An 18,055-nucleotide genomic window follows, 5' to 3' on the forward strand; every position below is an offset into this window, starting at 1 on the left:
AACATGTAAATGTTTGAAATTTTTTATAAGTTAAAAACAAACCAAAAACCACTTCAGCACTTTGCAGTTTCCTGGAGAGGGAAGGCACTGCTGGAGTGACCCACCTGAGTGAGGAGCTGCGTCCTGCTAGGCTTGTCTACAGATTAGCATCCCCCTGATCTAACCTGCTCCCAACATTTTCCTCTCTGCCTTTGTTTATCAACATCACACTAATGTTGGGAACCTAAGATTCCCAAGGGAAGAGTGAAATTGTTATGGTGGTTTCATCTTGTGTCCTGTTGTCCAGAGACCACGTCTGGCCCACCCATACCATAAAAAGGTGAAAACCTCAAAGACAATTCAAAGGACATTTCTAAAAATTTTTTTTCAAAGGAATGTTTTACCATTAAATTCATGAAAAATAAAGACTATGTTACAAAAGTGTTTATAGCCCTTTGAATATGCCAAATGGAATCATTCTGAGAGCACAGCGAGCTCAGTGGGGTACTTGCTTTATGTTCACAGCCTCTTAGCAATTCGGGAGCATTAAAGCTATCTAAAGCAATACCCAAGTTTTCAAACTTTTCTCTACTCCCCATGGAAACTCAGTGTATTCTTACTCATAGTTTTGTAACTTGAAAAAATTACAGTCTTTATTTTCAGTAAATCAAAAGCTATGCTCCTGTAACTCTTCTCAAAACTTCTCTAATCCTGCAATAAATGATTTTCCATTTTGCCACAAAAGACACCTAGATGTTTACTGTTACATTTGCACTCTTCAGTCAAGAATTTCAGATCCCATTGAGACAGGTGGAGGAACAGAAAGTACCTATTTGGGGACAATCACAGAAATTGCAGTATCTCATACAAGCCTTGATAAACCAGAGGAGGGAATTCCCATCTTACAGATGAAGAAACCAAGGCATGAAGCCTGGGTCATCTTACCATGTCTCTGGCAGGTGTATTTGAGGGGACTTCAAAATTTTCATGTAAAAAGGGAATTAAAAGCTACATTTCTTTTTGTGTAGAAAGTTTTTGAGGGGCCGGTGCTGTGCCGCAGCGGGTTAAAGCCCAGGCTGCAGCACTGGCATCCTAAATGGGCACTGATTTGAGTCCCGGCCACTAAACTTCTGATCCAGCTCCCCACTAATGTACCTAGGAAAGCAGCAGAGGATGGCCCAAGTACTTGGGCCCCTGCACCCACTTGGGAGACCCAGAAGAAGCTCCTGGCTTCAGATCAGTTCAGCCCCAGCCTTTGCGGCCATTTGGGGAGTAAGACTTCTCTCTCTCTCACTCTCTGTCTCTACCTCTCTGTGTAACTCTGTCTTTCAAATAAATCAATCTTTAAAAAAATTAAAAAGTTTTTGCTACCCACACAGTCTTGTATTATGCATTTCCCATGAAGTTTTGGAAGATCTCTCATTTGTTCTAAGCCATGCTGCCCCTTTCAGCTGTATGCTGAGCCGGCTCTGACTTATGTTGAGTGCAAGTGCCTCAAGTTAGACAGTGAGGACTACTCATAGAACTTGCATTTCTTTGAAGAGATGGCACGATACAGGTCTCATGGTGAACTAGCTAGCATTGCTAGGTAATTGGCTGCTTTTAAAGGCTACTGGTGATTCCCGACAAAACATGGTTGAGTTTTGGTCATTTCCAAGTCTTCAATGCCCCCTGACAGCCAGAAAAATGCAGTTCACATTATAATACATGAATGATTGAGTGACTGTAGCTCATATTTGCATCCATCTGTTCCCACAGTGTTTTGATGAACAATTATCCAGCCTCTTCTGTCCAGTTGATTTTGTCATACAACTTGGATATATTTATGAAGGATCTAATTATTACAGATTCACCCAAATAGTTAAATGCATTTAAAGATCTGTGTCTTATTTAGTAATCCCAAATTCACACGCAATAATCAAGGATGTGCTGATCTGAAGCCCCAGGATTACTGCCTATTCTGCACCTTCAAAGACACCCTATACATTCCTACCGGTGCCCTCTGGGCTCAAAGTTATTTTTCTTTTCTTTCTTTCTTTCTTTTTTTTTTTTTAAGATTTATTTATTTATTTATTTGAAAGGCAGATTTACAGAGAGGCAGATGCAGAGAGAGAGGTCTTCCATCTGCTGGTTTACTCCCCAGATGGCCGCAACGGCCCGGGCCAATCCAGAGCCAGGAGCCAGGAGCTTCTGCTGGGTCACCCACGTGGATACAGGGGCACAAAGACTTGTGCTATCTTCTGCTTCTTTCCCTGGCTGTAGCAGGGAGCTGGAGTGGAAGTAGAGCAGCTGGGAGTTGAACTGGCGCCTGTATGAGATGCTGGCACTGCAGGCAACGGCTTTACCCACTACACCACAGCACTGGCCCCTCAAAGTTCTATTTCAAGTGGCAGGTGATATTTCACATCCAGCCACCACAGACACTATAGGTTTGAAGTTTTTTTTCTTGAGATACAGTATCTACAATTTCAGTATCTGTCACTGGTAGATGTATCGTTACTTAGGTTTTGTATAAGAAAAACAAAGCCATATTTTAATTTAGATATCTTATATACACAATCAGACTTCTACTTCTTCCCTTAAAAGTAATCAAAAAATCATGAATTCGTTCTTGAACAGCAGACACTGAAAGATTCATCTATAGCAATATTTTAAGTAAATATTTGAGCAAAGCAGTACTAACAACAACCTCTTCCGTCTTTTGAGGGCCGTGTTCGTACCAGGGCTTGCCAGGCTATTTATGTCCTTTTCTGATAAGCCCCACAACCACTGAGGGCAGCACTGGAGGGAACTGGGGCTCCGAGTGGTCATTCAGTTGGTGGGTGTTGGGGAGGGAGTCTGTCTCAGCTTTCCTGGAGTCCAGAGCCTGTGTCTTCTCTTCTTGCCTGTGGTCCCTGGCTGTGTGCTTCCTTCTTAGACTAATCCGTTTTCATGTCTCTCTGGTTAATGTACTTTATCTCTAATTGTCTGGTCTTTTTCATAACTGTTAGGATTCACCTTTCTCCAGCTTCCTAGTATCTATCTGCTACTTCTGGCTTCTCCTGGAGCTTAGATGGGAGGTGTGAAACCTACCACTGAGAGTACTGCATACCCCTTTCTAGTCCCATACCCTAAGCTTCTCTTGACCCAGAGGAGCTCAGTGAGCTTCCATATGGCTTAAAGTGAAAAAGTGTCACTATGTTCCTAACTCGGTATATATGAAATACATGAAGCCTGTATAACTTAAATTTTTTAAACAATGAAAAAAAGAGAATAGAATTAAATAGGCATGCCAGGCATGCATGCCAAGTAATTAGCTTTCTATTAAAGAATAATAAACGTACAGAAAGGTGGGAAAAAAGCTCAGGGGAGAGCATCGCACAGCATTCAGTGCAGTGTGCATGCCTCTGTCAGGGTGAGCATTTGCTTTACTTTCCATAAGAAATTATAAAATCCTTATAAGCCATTTGTTATCCCTATTTTACACTAAACAGGTTAATTACAGTTTTTATGATCCCTATTTATTTCCAGCAGTTCTAAATAATAGGCTTAAGAAATAAATGGTGTTTATGTTTAAATGGATATTTTCTTTTTAAAAGACTTGCATGTCTCAAATATGATACTTTTCAAGGAATATGTAAGTAGAAAATCACCAAAGAAAAGATGCACTTGGTTATAATTTGATCCCTTTCCTGCTAGTCCTTAGCTGTTATTGGATTATCCCAGGTCATAATCTCTGTTTCTTTACTGAACTGGTTAGACTGTGGCATAACTTAACTTGCAGACAGACAGTCCTTTCTGAGGTTTCAGGCCAGTTTTTCATCTGTCCTAGTGGCTCTTCTCGTCTGCCAGAAGCTTTTTCCTCTAATCAAAGAATTGTTTTCTGTTTACAGGTATAGCTTTAATTTGCCATCCTAACTTTTCTTCCTTCTTCTTAAACTAATCTGAAAGAAGGAATTTACTTTCTTCTTAGCAAAGTAGAGTGCCTGCATCATTTCAACTCCTAAATCTGGCTTAAAATTATAATATTATGAATTTCTACTAAAATACGGTTACCATAGTAATTATCTGTTGCCATAATTAGATGGACAGGAGCTTTTATGAAGGAATAAAATACTAGGCTCAGAGCAGAGACTTGGTTTGCAAACCTTGCCCTGTTATTACCTTGTAGTCATGAATAAAATTTATTTAACTCCTCTGAACTTCAATTCTTCATTTATAAGTTGGAGACAATTAGATACTTAATTCAAGTGGATTTGGCAAGGATTTAGTGAGATGAGACCATGCCTGGCACCTAATTTCTTTGCTGCATAAGAAAATTTATTTACATTTACTAAAGAGTTTATGCAATTAAAAATGAAACGCTATTAAAAAAAAAGCTAAACACGCCATGATAGATAAAGGAAAAGGACACGAAGTCGCAATAAACCAAAAAGAGAAACAGCTATTAAATAAATACTTGGGAGAACGTTTAAATGCATAACAATAAAATTTAGACAAAAGTGCCAAGGTATCTTTTTTTTTAAATTGAATTAGCAGTAATAAGAAAAATTAGTCCCAGTGCTGGCATTATCATTTCATATAGCTTATTGAAAAAAACTGTGTACCAAATTATAATATTCATATTTTTCAATCTATCAATCACTTTTGTGTGACTTGATCCTGAGGGAATATTAAAAAATGTGAAAAAAATCTATAAACATGACATAATGATTTTTGTAATACGTATGATCTAATAACCTGGGAATAATTTAAGCCTGTAATGGATTAAATTATAATGGACTATTTTTTCAGCTATTAAAATAAAAATGAGCAACAGTAAAAATGTAAAAATACTTACAAAATGTGCACAAAGGTATTCAGAACAAAAAATATGGATGTTAAAACATGAGTAGACCTAAATGATAATTATGTTAGGGTATTATAGCATTTTTTTCCTCTCTTTCCTATTTCCCTAATCTTTTGTAAGGTGATATTGCTGTTGAGATTAAAACTAGAATTTTAGCTGAAATGTATTCAGTTTGATAAAAATACTGATTTCTTGCTCTATGCGTGGAAAATCCACTGTGGCATTTTCAGTTCTAAAAAATGCCAAATCTTTCATCAATGTTTACTCCAGGGCAAGAAGAAAACGGACAGGTGTTGTTAGGGGACTAGAGTAAGTACTTCATACACAGCCTAAGATTTAAGGGGCTGTTATGTGAAACCTAAGCGTTTAAAGCCTGACTATCAGCCCAACCTGGGTGAGTATAATGATATTCTGTCTCATTGTAACCATCTGCTTCAAGACGTTTTCCAAAAGTTAACTGACAGGCTTACTCAGGCCCTTCCACTGAGGAAAATGGGATCTCGCTGATATATTGAGCAGAACGTCAGTGTAAGACTTAAGCGTGCATTTCAAGGCCACATCTAGAGGGAGCGGGACTGAAGTAAGCTAGACAGGATCATCTGTCAAGTATTATGGCCTTGTGTTCAGTTGAAATTTTTATTGAGATAATTCTGTAGATTCACATGTAGTTATGAGGAAGAATATAGAAAGATCCCTGTATACTTTGCCCAGTTTCTCCTCATGATAACATTTTATGAAGCTAGAGAAGAATTCACTACAAGGATAATGACCTGGATAGATTTGTACTCATTTGTGTGTGTGTGTGTGTGTGTGTGTGTGTATTTCCATACAGTTTCAGTATGTTCTCTATTGCCCTACCCTCCACAGTCAAGATCCTGAACAGTTCCATAAACACAAGGATGGCTTCTGTTACCCTATTTATAATTACACCCTCTTTCACTCTTTCCCCTTCCCTACACCCTTAAACCCTGGCACTCACTGCCCTGCCCTCTATTTGTAAAATTCTTTCATTTCAAAAATGTTATATAAATTGAATTATATAGTTTATAACCTTTTGAGATTGGTTCCTTTAACTCAGCCTGATTCCCTGGAGATTCTTCCAATTTCTGTATGTCAGTTATTTGCTACTTTTTACTGCTTAGTGGTAACTCGTGATTTGGAAGTAACACCGTGTGTGTTTAACCTTTCACCTGAGCTGATTCCAGTGTTTTGCTATTAAAATAATGCTGCTATGAATGTTCATGTATAAGTTGTGTGAATAAAAGTTTCTGTTTCTCTAGGACAAATTCCAAGACTGGGATTGCTGGGTCATATGATAATTGCATACTTAGTTGTAAAAGAAACAGCCAAACTGTGTTTCCAGGATGGCTGTAGCATTTTACATTCACTCCAGCCATAGGTAGAAGATTCAGTTTCTTTGGCAGCTTTTGGCATTGTTATCACAGTTATTTTGAAGTAAAATCTTTGACAGTTTTCTTTCCCTGAACTAACAAAATCCCTTTTCTAAAGAGTTCTATGGAGTGATTTAGAGAGTGAAATCACATGAAGGCATCATCAGAAGCTGTCTCCTCTGCAACCCAGCCCCCCCAAAATATTCATTCACTTAACACTTAAGAGATTGACTTTATATAGTAAGTCATTTTGCCCCTTTACACTCTAAATAACTCAGAAAAGGGACTTGGCTCTCCTTTTGGTGATATTAGCTCCAGCCTCCTTAAGTATTTATCAAGAAATGGAACTGGATAGAATGTTTCTTTTGTTTGACAGTTTTATATAGGAAAAATATTTTTAAGTACTTTTTAAATTTTTTATTGGAAGGGCAGAATGACAGAGACACAGAGATCTTCCATCTACTGGTTTTCTCCCCACATGCCTGCAATAACTGGGGCTGGGCCAGGCTGAAACCAGGAGCCTGGAATTCCGTTTGGGTCTTCCATGTGGGTGGCAGGGACTCAACCATTTGAGTCATCAGCTGCTGCCTCCTAGGGTGACATTAACAGGAAGCTGGATCCAGAACCAGAGTGGAGACTTGGACCCAGGCACTCCTGGATCAAAAGCAGCAATTTAACCACTGCACCAAATGCTCACCCCCAGAAACATATTTCCCAAAGGCTTTTTGGACACCTTAATCAGTGTCTTTAGTTTGCTGAAGTAGGAAGACCTGTGTTTGAGCCCTTTTCTAATTTGTTGTGTCAGTTTAAATAAGTCGGTTACTTTCTTCCAGACGATTTGCTCAGCTATGAAATGATTAGAAGAGATCAGTAACTGTTAAACTTAGCAAGCATCAGAATCAACTGAAAAGCCTACTAAAACACATCTTGATGGCTCCACCCGTAGAGTTTTTGATTCAGTAGGCTCATCTGTAAGGTGACACAAGAATTTGCCTTTCTAATAATTTCCTAGGTGATGTCAATGATGCTGGTCCAGAGACATCCCTTTAAGAACTACTGAAGAGCTCCCTGGGCCAGTTAATGTCACTCCATACCCAACCCTCATGTTTTTCCCACTGGTAAAATAAGTGGGGAAAAAGTAGGAAAAATATGTAGCTTAAATGACTTTGATCTATAATGAAATATAACACAGCCATTAAAAATATCATAAAAGAATATTACCATCATGTGAAAATTACCACAATATATTATTGGGTTAAAAAAGGAAGTATATACAACAAAACAGCACATATAGAAAGGACCAGGTATACATAAAAAATGTAGAAAGATATACCCAAAATGTTGCTAATTGTTATCCCTGAGTAATGGTGGTATAAAAATTGTATTTTCCTATTTTGCCCTTTTTTATATTCTCTTAAGTGTTCATATAATCACACATCGTTATTAAAGCTGAAATTTTGGTAGGTGATATAAGTCTTGCTTTCTCTAACTTTAACAGTTGAGGTAAAGAACTTGTGAAACAGTAAACAACCAACAGAAGTAAGGCTGCTTGAGTGTGACATAAGATTGTCCAAGACAATTTTCAAAGACAGATGTGACCTTTAGCCCCTTCCTTAGAAAGTGCGGCAGATCATCCTATGTGCCAATCATCCTATGTGGCAGAATTTTGCTCTCATGCATTCCTGGCTTTGGGGGTCACTCATTACATCGCATTACTGCCCACATGGTGTTCTCAAGGCATTGACCCACTCTTCACTTGATAGGCTCACAGCTGCAACCTCACAAACCATTCCCTCCTCCATCCTTGTAATGAGTCAGACAATATTTTTTCTGTATGAAGCAAGTTTTTCTCTTGGTTGAATTTCTATTAGAAGAACTAATATTCTGATCAAAATAGGAATTTAAATGTTATCACTGAAAAAATATGTTGAAATGGCAGAAACCAGTCATCTTCCATTGAAAGCTGTTTTTAAAAGGACCTGTTTCTGAATTCGTGGCCCTCTTTGCTTTGTCTCCTGATCTGTCTGTCTGTCTGTCTCTCTCTCTGTTTCTTTCTCTTTCACTCTCTCTCTTACACTCTCCTCCCTCTTCTCCTTCTTGCCCCTATCTTCTGGTCTGTCAGGTTTCCCCCAATAAACTCTTTCCCTTTAAAAAAAAAAAAGCTATTTTGTTCCCCAGTATGTGGGTTGGTGTCCTCTCCAGGGATTTCTAATTGTACTGATGCCCTAAGTATATCTTCATCTTCAACACCTGTGCTCTCAACCAGAATAAAGAGAAAAATGGGGCTCCCTGTAAGTAAGGTGTATTAAACAGTTCTGCTGAAGACACCTCTCCACCAAACAACAGAAAATATTATAATTGGTACTGTAGAAAAACACTCCCTCATTTTTGGGCTGTGGTAGCTCAATTTCAGAATAAAATTGCCCAATACAGCAGCACAGTGATGACTGTCAAAACAGTCTTGAGTCCTGAGCTGCAGTGGTACTGTTGTTCTCTCCTGCAGATATTCCATTGAAATGAAAAATTGGATTTATAAGCCATAGTGGATTTATTGAGATAAATGTCTTAACTGTTTGTCAGTAGTTCATGTATATAGACATCCACCCACATTCATATCATTGAATTATTTCCTTATAAATATGTTTTGTGCTTGAGGCAATATATTTTCTTGTTAATACCAAAGAACTGTTAGCATGTAAATGTTTGTCCCATGGGTTTGCTATCATGAGCAAAGTTACTGGATCAGCATTATCCTTGTGTAACCAGGAGCAACGGAACTCCTTGTTCATTACATTGTTACAGTAGCACCATCCCATGCCAAAACACTTTTCACAATCTGCACATTCTCTAAGAAGTGATGAAAAGCTTATGTCTAAAACTTGCTTTGGTTAAGACTAGGACCAAGACTCACTAATCGCTGCACTGATCCATTATTTTTAGTCCCATCTAGAAGTGGAGAGCACCAGTGGTCTCAGACCTCTACCTCCTGCTCCCACCTCTCTCTTATAGTATTTTGGTTTTTTGTTTTGTTTTACTTTTCTTTAAGAAGATAGACCTACCGTATGACACAGCCATCCCACTCTGGGAGTTTACCCAAATGTAAAGAAATCAGAAAATGAAAGGGTGACCTGTACACCCATGTTTACTGCAGTTCAATTAACAATAGCTGAGATATGGAATCAACCCATATATCCATCAACTGAAGACTGAATAAAGAAATTATGGAATCTATACACTATGGAATAGTATACAACAGTAAAAAAAAAAAAGAAAGAAAGAAAGAAATCCTGTTGTTTGCAACAAAATGGAAGCAACTGGAAACCAAATACTTGGTGAAATAAACCAGGCCCAAAAAGACAAATGCCATATGTTCTCCCTGATCTGTGGTAACTAATAGAGTACCTAGAAGGTAATCTATAGAAATGAAATTGACACTTTGAGATGTAATGATTTTGAGCAGCTCTTGTGTTGACTGTTGAGGAACAATTTTTTTTTCATACTATTTGTTGAACTATTTATTTAGTGTAGTGTTAATGTTATGATTACAAAGTTAACTGAAAATAGATCTTCGTAAAAATAGGAATGGGAATAGGAGAAGGAGGAGGAAGAAGTAAGAGAGTATGGGCAGGTAGGAGGGTAGGGTGGGAAGAATCATATGCTCCTAAATTTCTGTATAGAAAATACATGAAGCTTGTATTCCTTAAATAAAATAAAGAAAGAGAATATATTCTATCCATCTTCCTTTTTTCTTGCCAATTAGATGGATTATTTTTGAAGGGGGGAAGTTAAAGGGCATTTAATTTAGTGACATTAAAAACCATAACTCCAGGCAGTACAAAGTATACTGCTGAACCCAGTTTACAGAGAACTGATGTTACTATACAATATTGAAGCAATGGACACTTGTTTTTTGGCAAAGTAACCGACCATCTATGAACCAATCTGTATTAAAAATTTCTGTAAAAACAGAAAAAAATTTAGATGATGGATCAAGAAAACAAACTGCCATAGATTGATGCACTATATGTAACATAATCAAATGTCTCTTTTGAGTTTTCAAGTTGTTTTAAAAAAAATGGTCTTTGTCCAGAAACACAAAAATTAAATTAAATGTGTTTGAAAGAAATAGAGAGCTTCTGTCTGCTAGTCTGCTTCTCAAAAGTCCCTGATGCCCAGAGCTGGGCCAGGCTGAAGTTGTAAATGAAGAACTCAATCCATTTCTTCCATGTGGGTCCCAGGGAACTCAGTCACTTGAGCCGTCACTGCTGTCTACCAAGGACTCCAGTGCTTGAGCCATCGCTGCTACCTCCCAGCATGTGCATTGGCAGGAAGGTGAAACTGGGAGTAGAGCCAATGCTAGTACCCAGGCACTCTAACATGAGATATGGGCATCCCAACAAGTGGTTGGGCTGCTAGGCCAAACACTTGCTTCTCTTACAGTACTTCTCATACTGGAAGTGTCACTCCTGGCTTTTGACCCTGATGTCTGTTAAAAACGTAGCTGTGCTTAGCCTAACTATTTCCTAGAAAAATCAATATTACCTGTAAATTATCATAAAACTACCCATAACTTAAAGAAAAATGCAAGGTGAGGGTTTACATTAATTTATAGACATCCAGCTTACTTTCTTTCTTATGCCTTTTTAAAGTTCTTATAGAATTTGTGCAGAAAATCTGGGGTTGGAAGGTTGCACTAATGTTCCCTTAGTCTAGTGCTTTTCTGTCCCTAACTAAGTATACACTTAATTTTTGCCAATTTAGACAGATTCTTCTTCCTCATTGCATTGCTTCTTCCATGTCTGGTCTTTCATTGTGTCCTTCCTGTTTACCAGTGATTCGTTTTAACAAGCCAGCATCCTTTACTGGGAGCAGATGTGTGCCAAACTCTGTCATACCAGGTTTTGTTGCCTCTCTTTGCCTGCATAGTGTCTGTAATTAATTGTTATCTGTTCCATGATACAACTCCAGAAGTAACTCTTGTGTTCATAATCCAAAAATAATCCTTTTCCTCCCAGAAAGTGGTAGGTATCCATCTTTAACATATTCCACCTTTTAAGAATCAGATAAGTTAGCTGCCTCCCCATACCCATGTTGCCACCACAAAGAAGTCCTATCTTCTCAATGAGAACCAGTGGCACCTAAGAGGTGCTTAATGATTGAATGAAATGGAGGAATGAAGCCGGCCTGGCAGCCCAGTGTCCAACACAAAACGTTGATCTAGGAGTCCTCACGTGGGCCTGAGCAGTGTTGAATTACTGAACAGGCAGAAAGTACTCCATCCCACTGTTATTTTAAGACATCAAGTGTATATGATAAGAGCTAGAAAAGGTGAGGGCTTTTTACTATCTTTTTTAAAGATTTATTTATTTTACTTGAAAGTCACAGTTATACAGAAAGAGGAGAGGCAGACAGAGAGAGACGTCTTCCATCAGCTGGTTCACTCCCCAGGTGGCTGCAATGGCCGGAGCTGTGCTGATCCTGAAGCCAGGAGCTTCTTCTGGATCTCCCACGTGGGTGCAGGGGACCAAGGACTTGGGCCATCCTCTACTGCTTTCCCAGGCCATAGCAGAGAGCTGGATTGGAAGTGGAGCATCCGGGTCTTGAATCGATGCCTATATGGGATGCTGGCACCGCAGGCGGCGGTTTTACCTGCTACGTCACAGTGCCGGTCCCACTATTTATTTCTGTATGGACTTTTATATTGTATGCATTATTTTAAATTTAAATTTAAATTTTTGAATGAAGTTTGGATCCTAGAAATCAGATTTTATAAAATATTTTATTATATCAGGTATAAAGTGTACTCACGCCTTTTCCAAGTTATAAAGGCAGTCAACAGAACAACTTTGAACATGAGGTGCATCTAGACAAAAAAAAATCTTTAAAGCATAATTTCAGTTTTTGTTTTTTTTTAAGTTAGCAGTGCCCTTTAAAAGGAACATTCATGTGTGGCTGTGCTATTTATTGTAAAGAATCCTTTCTAAGGTCTACAATTTATGAAACTCACATTTTCCAGTATTTTACTGTTTTATCTGTCTTACACATCCCAAAGCACTTATGTAGCTTTTTTGAAAAAAAAAAAAAATGCTAATTTTATCTTGTGCAGCCTGCCTTGACAGCATATCTTCATTGATTGAAATTCCAAGTCTCTGTTGAGGATTAAGAAGTTAAAAATATAACTTTGTTAACTAAGAGAAAATCACATTAGAAAGTGTTTAGCGTGGGAGTTGGTGCTGTGGTGTAGCGGGTTAAGCTGCCACCTGTGGTGTTGGCATCCCATATGGGCGCTGGTTCGAGTCCCAGCTGCTCCACTTCTGATCCAGCTCTCTGCTATGGCCTGGGAGGGCAGTGGAATATGGCCGGAGTCCTTGGGCCCCTGCACCTATGTGGGAGACCTGGAGGAGGCTCCTGACTCCTGGCTTTGGATTGGCACAGCTCCGGGCATTGTGGCCAATTGGGAAGAGAACCAGCAGATGAAAGACCTCTCCCTCCCTCCCTCCCTCCCTCTCTCTCTCTCTCTCTCTCTCTCTCTCTGCCTCTCCTTCTCTCTCTGTGTAACTCTGACTTGCAAATAAATAAATAAATAAATAAATCTTTAAAAGCAAAAGAAAATGTTTAGCATGTTACATGAATGTCCTAAAGCATTATCAACTTCACGTCTGGTCAGTAATTACATGTCTGCCCCCTGTACACAGCGCTTTAAGAAGATTGTTTTTAGATGCTGGCTTAACGTGTAGCCATTATTTTCAGCCATCTTAACACCTTCTCTCCCTTTCCATTCCCAAGTGTCCATATTTAGATGCACAGAACTTGAAGAGTCAAATCTTACAGTAAAATTTACTGTATCTAAGATACAGAGAAAGAGGAAGAGGAGGAAGAAGTGGATGAAGAAAGAGAAAGAGAGAGCGAGAGCATTCCCATCCACTAGTTCACTCCCCAAAATCCACCTCTGGCTGTAGTTAGACTAGACCCGAATCTGGGAGCCATGAGCTCAATCCAAGTCTCTCGTGTGGGTGGCAAGAACCCAATTACTTGAGCCATCACTGCTGCTTTCCAGCGCCTGCATTAGCAGGAAACTAGAGTTCAGGAGCTACAGCTGAGTATTGAAGGCAGGCGCTCCCCTACAAGATGTGGGCATTTACCCACTAGACTAAATGCCCACCCCTTCATCATTTTTAAATAATTTTTTATACTTAGTAACTATGTCTTCCAGAATGTAACAACCAACAGAGCCTGAAGCTGCTGTTGTATTCATATACTCTGAAAAGCTTTAAAACTTTTACTTTAGGGAATAAAATAAGATGAAATACAGAGATTTTTCACAGTACAGTGGAACAAAATAAAATTATCTTCTCTTAAAATAAATGGCAGTTAGGGGAAATAATTTTTCCAGTCATGGATAAAAGCCAGGAAACACAAAATCAGCCTTTGAAATATGTTTACTCACAGAGCTTTAAATTAAAAAAAAAAAAAGGCAAACTAACATGCAGTATGTAGTACCTGTTTCCAAGGATGGTTGCTGCTGCTTACTATTAATTTCTGAAAAATGCAAAATCTGTTGTTAGGCTTATCTATAAAAACTAGAGGTGAGGAAAAGACATTAGGTCAAACCTTTGTTTTTCTTCCTTGGTAGGGGTCTCTGTGGTACATTAATTAGCTTGTCTTATGCTCTCCCTCGTGTGAGGTTATTCTTCCTTGTGGGTTCACACTCACTGGCTTGCTAAAGTAAGTGAATCTCGAGATATTGACAGTTCCAAAGATGGAAAGTCTCCAGGCTTCTGTAGTTTTCTCTTACTCATCTGTAAAGTTTGAGTGGAAAAAGCATGAGTCAGACATGCAAATGTCTCCTTAAACCCAGCAATGCCACTTACCAGCTTTGTAACCCGAGCAAGTCACTGAATTTCTGAGTTTGTATCTCTTTGATTGTAAAACAAAACTTTGATTGCTTGCTCCCCCTAAATCATGCAGCTGTGCCGAAGAAGGAAGGAGCCCAAATCAGCTGAAGGTATGATGAAGAGTTTACAAGTTTCAAGGAAGTCCTGGTATTCCCATTTCGCAGATGTGGAAGGCTTAGAAGACACTAACAAGCTTGTTCAAGGGCCCACAGCTAGTAAATGAGAGATTGGCCCCCAAAATTATGTCTATAATTACACTGTTTCTCACTGTTGGCATTATTGACTTTGGGGGTTGATAATGCTTTTGTGTGGAAGCTGTCCTGTACATTTTAGTGTATTGAGAAGCATCTCTGCTTCTGCCTACTTGATGCCAGGAGCCAGCCCTGCCTCCCAGTTGTTGACAATCAAGAATGTCTCCAGATGGGGCTGGCATTGTAGTGCAGTGGGTTAAGATGCCACGTGTGATATTGGTGTCCCATGTCAGAGTGCCACTGGTTCAGGTAGCTGCTCTGCTTCTGATCCAACTCCCTGCTATTGCTCCTTGGGCCCCTGCCACCTATGTAAAGAGGTCAGGATGGAGTTCTGGCTCCTGGCTTTTGGCTCTTGGCTCCAGCCTGGCTTAGTCCAAGCCACTGTAGCCATTTGGGGAGTGAACCAACGGATAGAAAATCTGTCTCTCTCTGTTGCTCTGCCTTTTGAATAAATGCATACATATGTCTTTTAAAAAAAAAATCTCTTCAGGGACTGCCAAATTTCCCCTGTTGGCAAAATCACCTCCAGTTGAAACACTGCTCTCTTTTGCCTCCAGAACTAAAGTACTTACCCATTTTCATGACACTTAAGCAGTACTTTTGATGCACTGAGCAGTTTCAGGTTGGAATACTCCATGGCATAACAATCTTCAGCATTAAAAAAAAAAAAAAAAAAGAGAGATAACTGATTTTTATCCATCACCTTGCTATTTCTGGATATGAGCATTCACATTGTCTTCATTATAAGGCAGTGCACTTGCTGTCCCTGTAACTTCTTCATATAGAAGCACAACATCATCTCCCACAGTGATCCCTGAAGGCAGAATCCATGTCCTCTGCTCTCCCTTCCGCTGTGGTTTTATAATTATTCCCTGGCGGCCACGGTGGGCTTTCTTCAACAAGCCCTTGAGTCCCTAAAATCTATCAGAGATTCTGTCTGAGAGGGAGCAGGGAAGAAACACCTAACATATGGCTTTTCATAACCAGTTTCTCTTTTGATATTCACAATAAGCCATTGGGTCCATGTTCACATGTTATTTAGGATTCTAAGCTTTTTCTTTACCTGCTCCTTCAACTTCGGTGTTCTCCTTTCGAAACTTGAGAAGGAAATCCGGCTGGAAGTTGATGCGGAAACTCAGCAGTTGCCTTTCTTACCAGCACTGTCTGAAGAGGAGCAGCCTTCTGGATTAACATAAAGCAGATGCTTTTTGCCCTGCATGAGTCTTTCTCCTTTGTCTTTAACAAGGATCATTAAATACATGCCTCCTTTGACTGCATTTGGGGCCTCAACCAACTTCGCTGATGCTCCTGACAGGTGTCCCGTATTTCTGCAAGAGTGGGATGTTTCTAGTATTGTTGCTCACCCTTCCCCTCCCAGAAAAGTGCAGTACGAGTTTTCCGAGCTCCCCGCTCCCCCCCACTTCCCTTATTTCTTTATTCTACATCTGGCAGTCTTCCTGATATTGGCACAATTACAAAGTTACTGTCACATCTGAACCCTTTCTTTTTTAAAAAATTATTTTATCTATTTGAAAGTCAGACGTATGAGAGAAAGGGAGAGACACAGAGAGAGATATCTTCCATCTGCTGATTCATTCCACATATGACCACAGTGACTGGGCCTAGACCAGGCTGAAGCCAGGAGTCAGGAGCCGAGAGCTCCTTCCTCTTCTCCTTTGTGGGTACAGGATCCCAAGCACTTGAGCCATCTTCCACTGCTTTCCCAGGCACATTAGGAGGGAACTGGATTGGAAATGGAGCAGCTGGGAGTCGAACGAGCACCCGTATGGGATGCTGGCATCACAGGCAGCAGCTTTACTTGCTGTGTCACCACGCTGGCCCCTGAACCCTGACTTTCTAAACATTTATGATTAACTTATTCTGTTTTTCTATTATCAGAACTGTTGGGAAATTAGATGCATTTAACCTGGGCTCCCATTAGTCTGAAAATATTTTGTGCATAAACCTGTGTGGATTAAATTTCTTAAACACTAGGTTTTGGGATGAATTGTTCTTGACAAACACAATAAATATGATTAAATGCACTTTAAAAAGTATCTGCATAGGACAGGGCAGTTAGCCTGGTGGTTAAGCTGCCAGTTAGAACGCCCTCATTACACTTCAGATTTCCTGGGTGCAGTTCCAGGCTCCAGGTTCTGATTCTCCTTTTCTGCTAATGCAGATCCTGGGAGGCAGCAGTGATGGCTCAGGTAATTCAGTTCCTACCACTTGTACGGGAGACCTGGATTGAGTCCCCAGCTCTTTCCTCTGGTTACCTGCCCTGGCTGTTGCAGGTATTTAGGGAGTTAACCAACAGATGGGAACACACACATTTCTCTCTTTCTCTCTCTCTCTCTCTCTCAAATCAATAAATAAAAAGTTAAAAAATAAAAAAGTGTCAGCCTGACCTGAGGAGAGTCTGACGTAATTACCCATAGTGTTGGGGACCTGGATTTGCCTAGGGATCTTCTAGACTCAGAATTCTGCTGATGGAATGTCAAAACAGTAGTTTGAACCAATGGGAAAGAAGACCGGATTATTTCTAGCAATATAACTTTAGTGTCAATTAAAATTGTATTTTTTTCTTCAAAGTGCATTTGAGTCATTTTAATTACTATATGGTTCCTTTTAAAAAGACTAATTGGCTCCAGCTATAAAATGCAATGTCTGGCTCCATTAAGAGTCATTTTTCTTTTGAGATGAGTGTGCATCCCTATGGAATAGACTTAACTGATTCTGACTTGATGCACATGCAACCGTTTCATCGTGTTATGTAAAAAAAGCATTGAGAGTTTTTCTTCCTTTTCTAGGTGGCCTTTTTGAAGATGTAGCTGTTGGAGCGGAGGCGTTCTTCTCTCAGCAGACAGCTGTCCAGCAACAGCATCCCGAAGGCCAGCAACCGGCACAGCAGGCATTGAAACCAGTGCTATAGAATGAGAGCATCGCCTTCAAGTTTTGAGTTTACTTGTTCGTGCATTTCTAAGAGAAGGGTTAACTGCACATCTTTGAAAGCCCAGAACTGTGAAGAAAGTCATAGTAGCAGGTTGTCAGCAGGTTGAGATAAGTATAGAAGTTACATCGCTACTTCCCACCGAGAGGAATATTCAAATATGTGCTGTGTCAGCACCAACTGGAACGATATTAGCTAATGGAGACCCATCTGTCCTGGGTAGAAGGCAGTGAAGAGCTTGCTGGCGGAAGTAAATGTTAACTGTTGTAAATCCTGGGAAATGAACTTTGAAAGATCTCCTCAGGTTTGTTTAAAACACAAATTATAAATTTTTTTTATGCCTTATTCACAGAAGACACTCAGTGGATGCTTGTGGAATGAGTGATTATCCAATTAAAGATTTTCCCATACACACAAACCTGCTCGTGTCTCTTTTGTTCTTTATTCCTTTCACCACATACTATTGCAAATGAATAGACATCTATCGCTTGTGTTAATCCTCCGTGTCAGGGCAGGTGGTGAGGGAATCACTGAATGAGAATAATGGAGCTAGAAGGAGTCTTGCAGAGCACAGCCTGGCTCCTCATTTTACAAAGAAGTGTTAAGACATGCCTAGAATCACACAGCTAGGATCAAAGCTGGAGCTGGAGCCAGGCAGATCCACCTCCTCTACCTGAGATCTGATCACGTCTCTCACATCTTCCTTTCCTGCCTTGCTCCACATTCAGGAGGACAGAATGGATTTGCAGCTATCCCTGCCG

General features: G+C 39.8%; 1 protein-coding gene across 2 annotated transcripts in view; it reads left to right on the forward strand.

Moving 5' to 3' along the window:
• The window catches only part of UBE3D (ubiquitin protein ligase E3D), a 189,250-nt gene extending 171,538 nt beyond the window's left edge, over positions 1–17,712 (forward strand). For both annotated transcript variants that reach the window (XM_070073839.2, XM_008263152.5), the window contains exon 10: positions 17,155–17,712. In XM_070073839.2, coding sequence (XP_069929940.2) covers positions 17,155–17,175 — 21 coding nt within the window. In that variant the 3' untranslated portion in view covers positions 17,176–17,712. The remainder of the gene's footprint in view (positions 1–17,154) is intronic.
• The last annotated feature ends 343 nt before the right edge of the window (positions 17,713–18,055 follow it).

This window comes from Oryctolagus cuniculus, chromosome 5 (assembly GCF_051225735.1).
Source record: "Oryctolagus cuniculus isolate XC-2025 breed Fujian yellow rabbit chromosome 5, ASM5122573v1, whole genome shotgun sequence".
NCBI classification, from domain to species: domain Eukaryota; kingdom Metazoa; phylum Chordata; class Mammalia; order Lagomorpha; family Leporidae; genus Oryctolagus; species Oryctolagus cuniculus.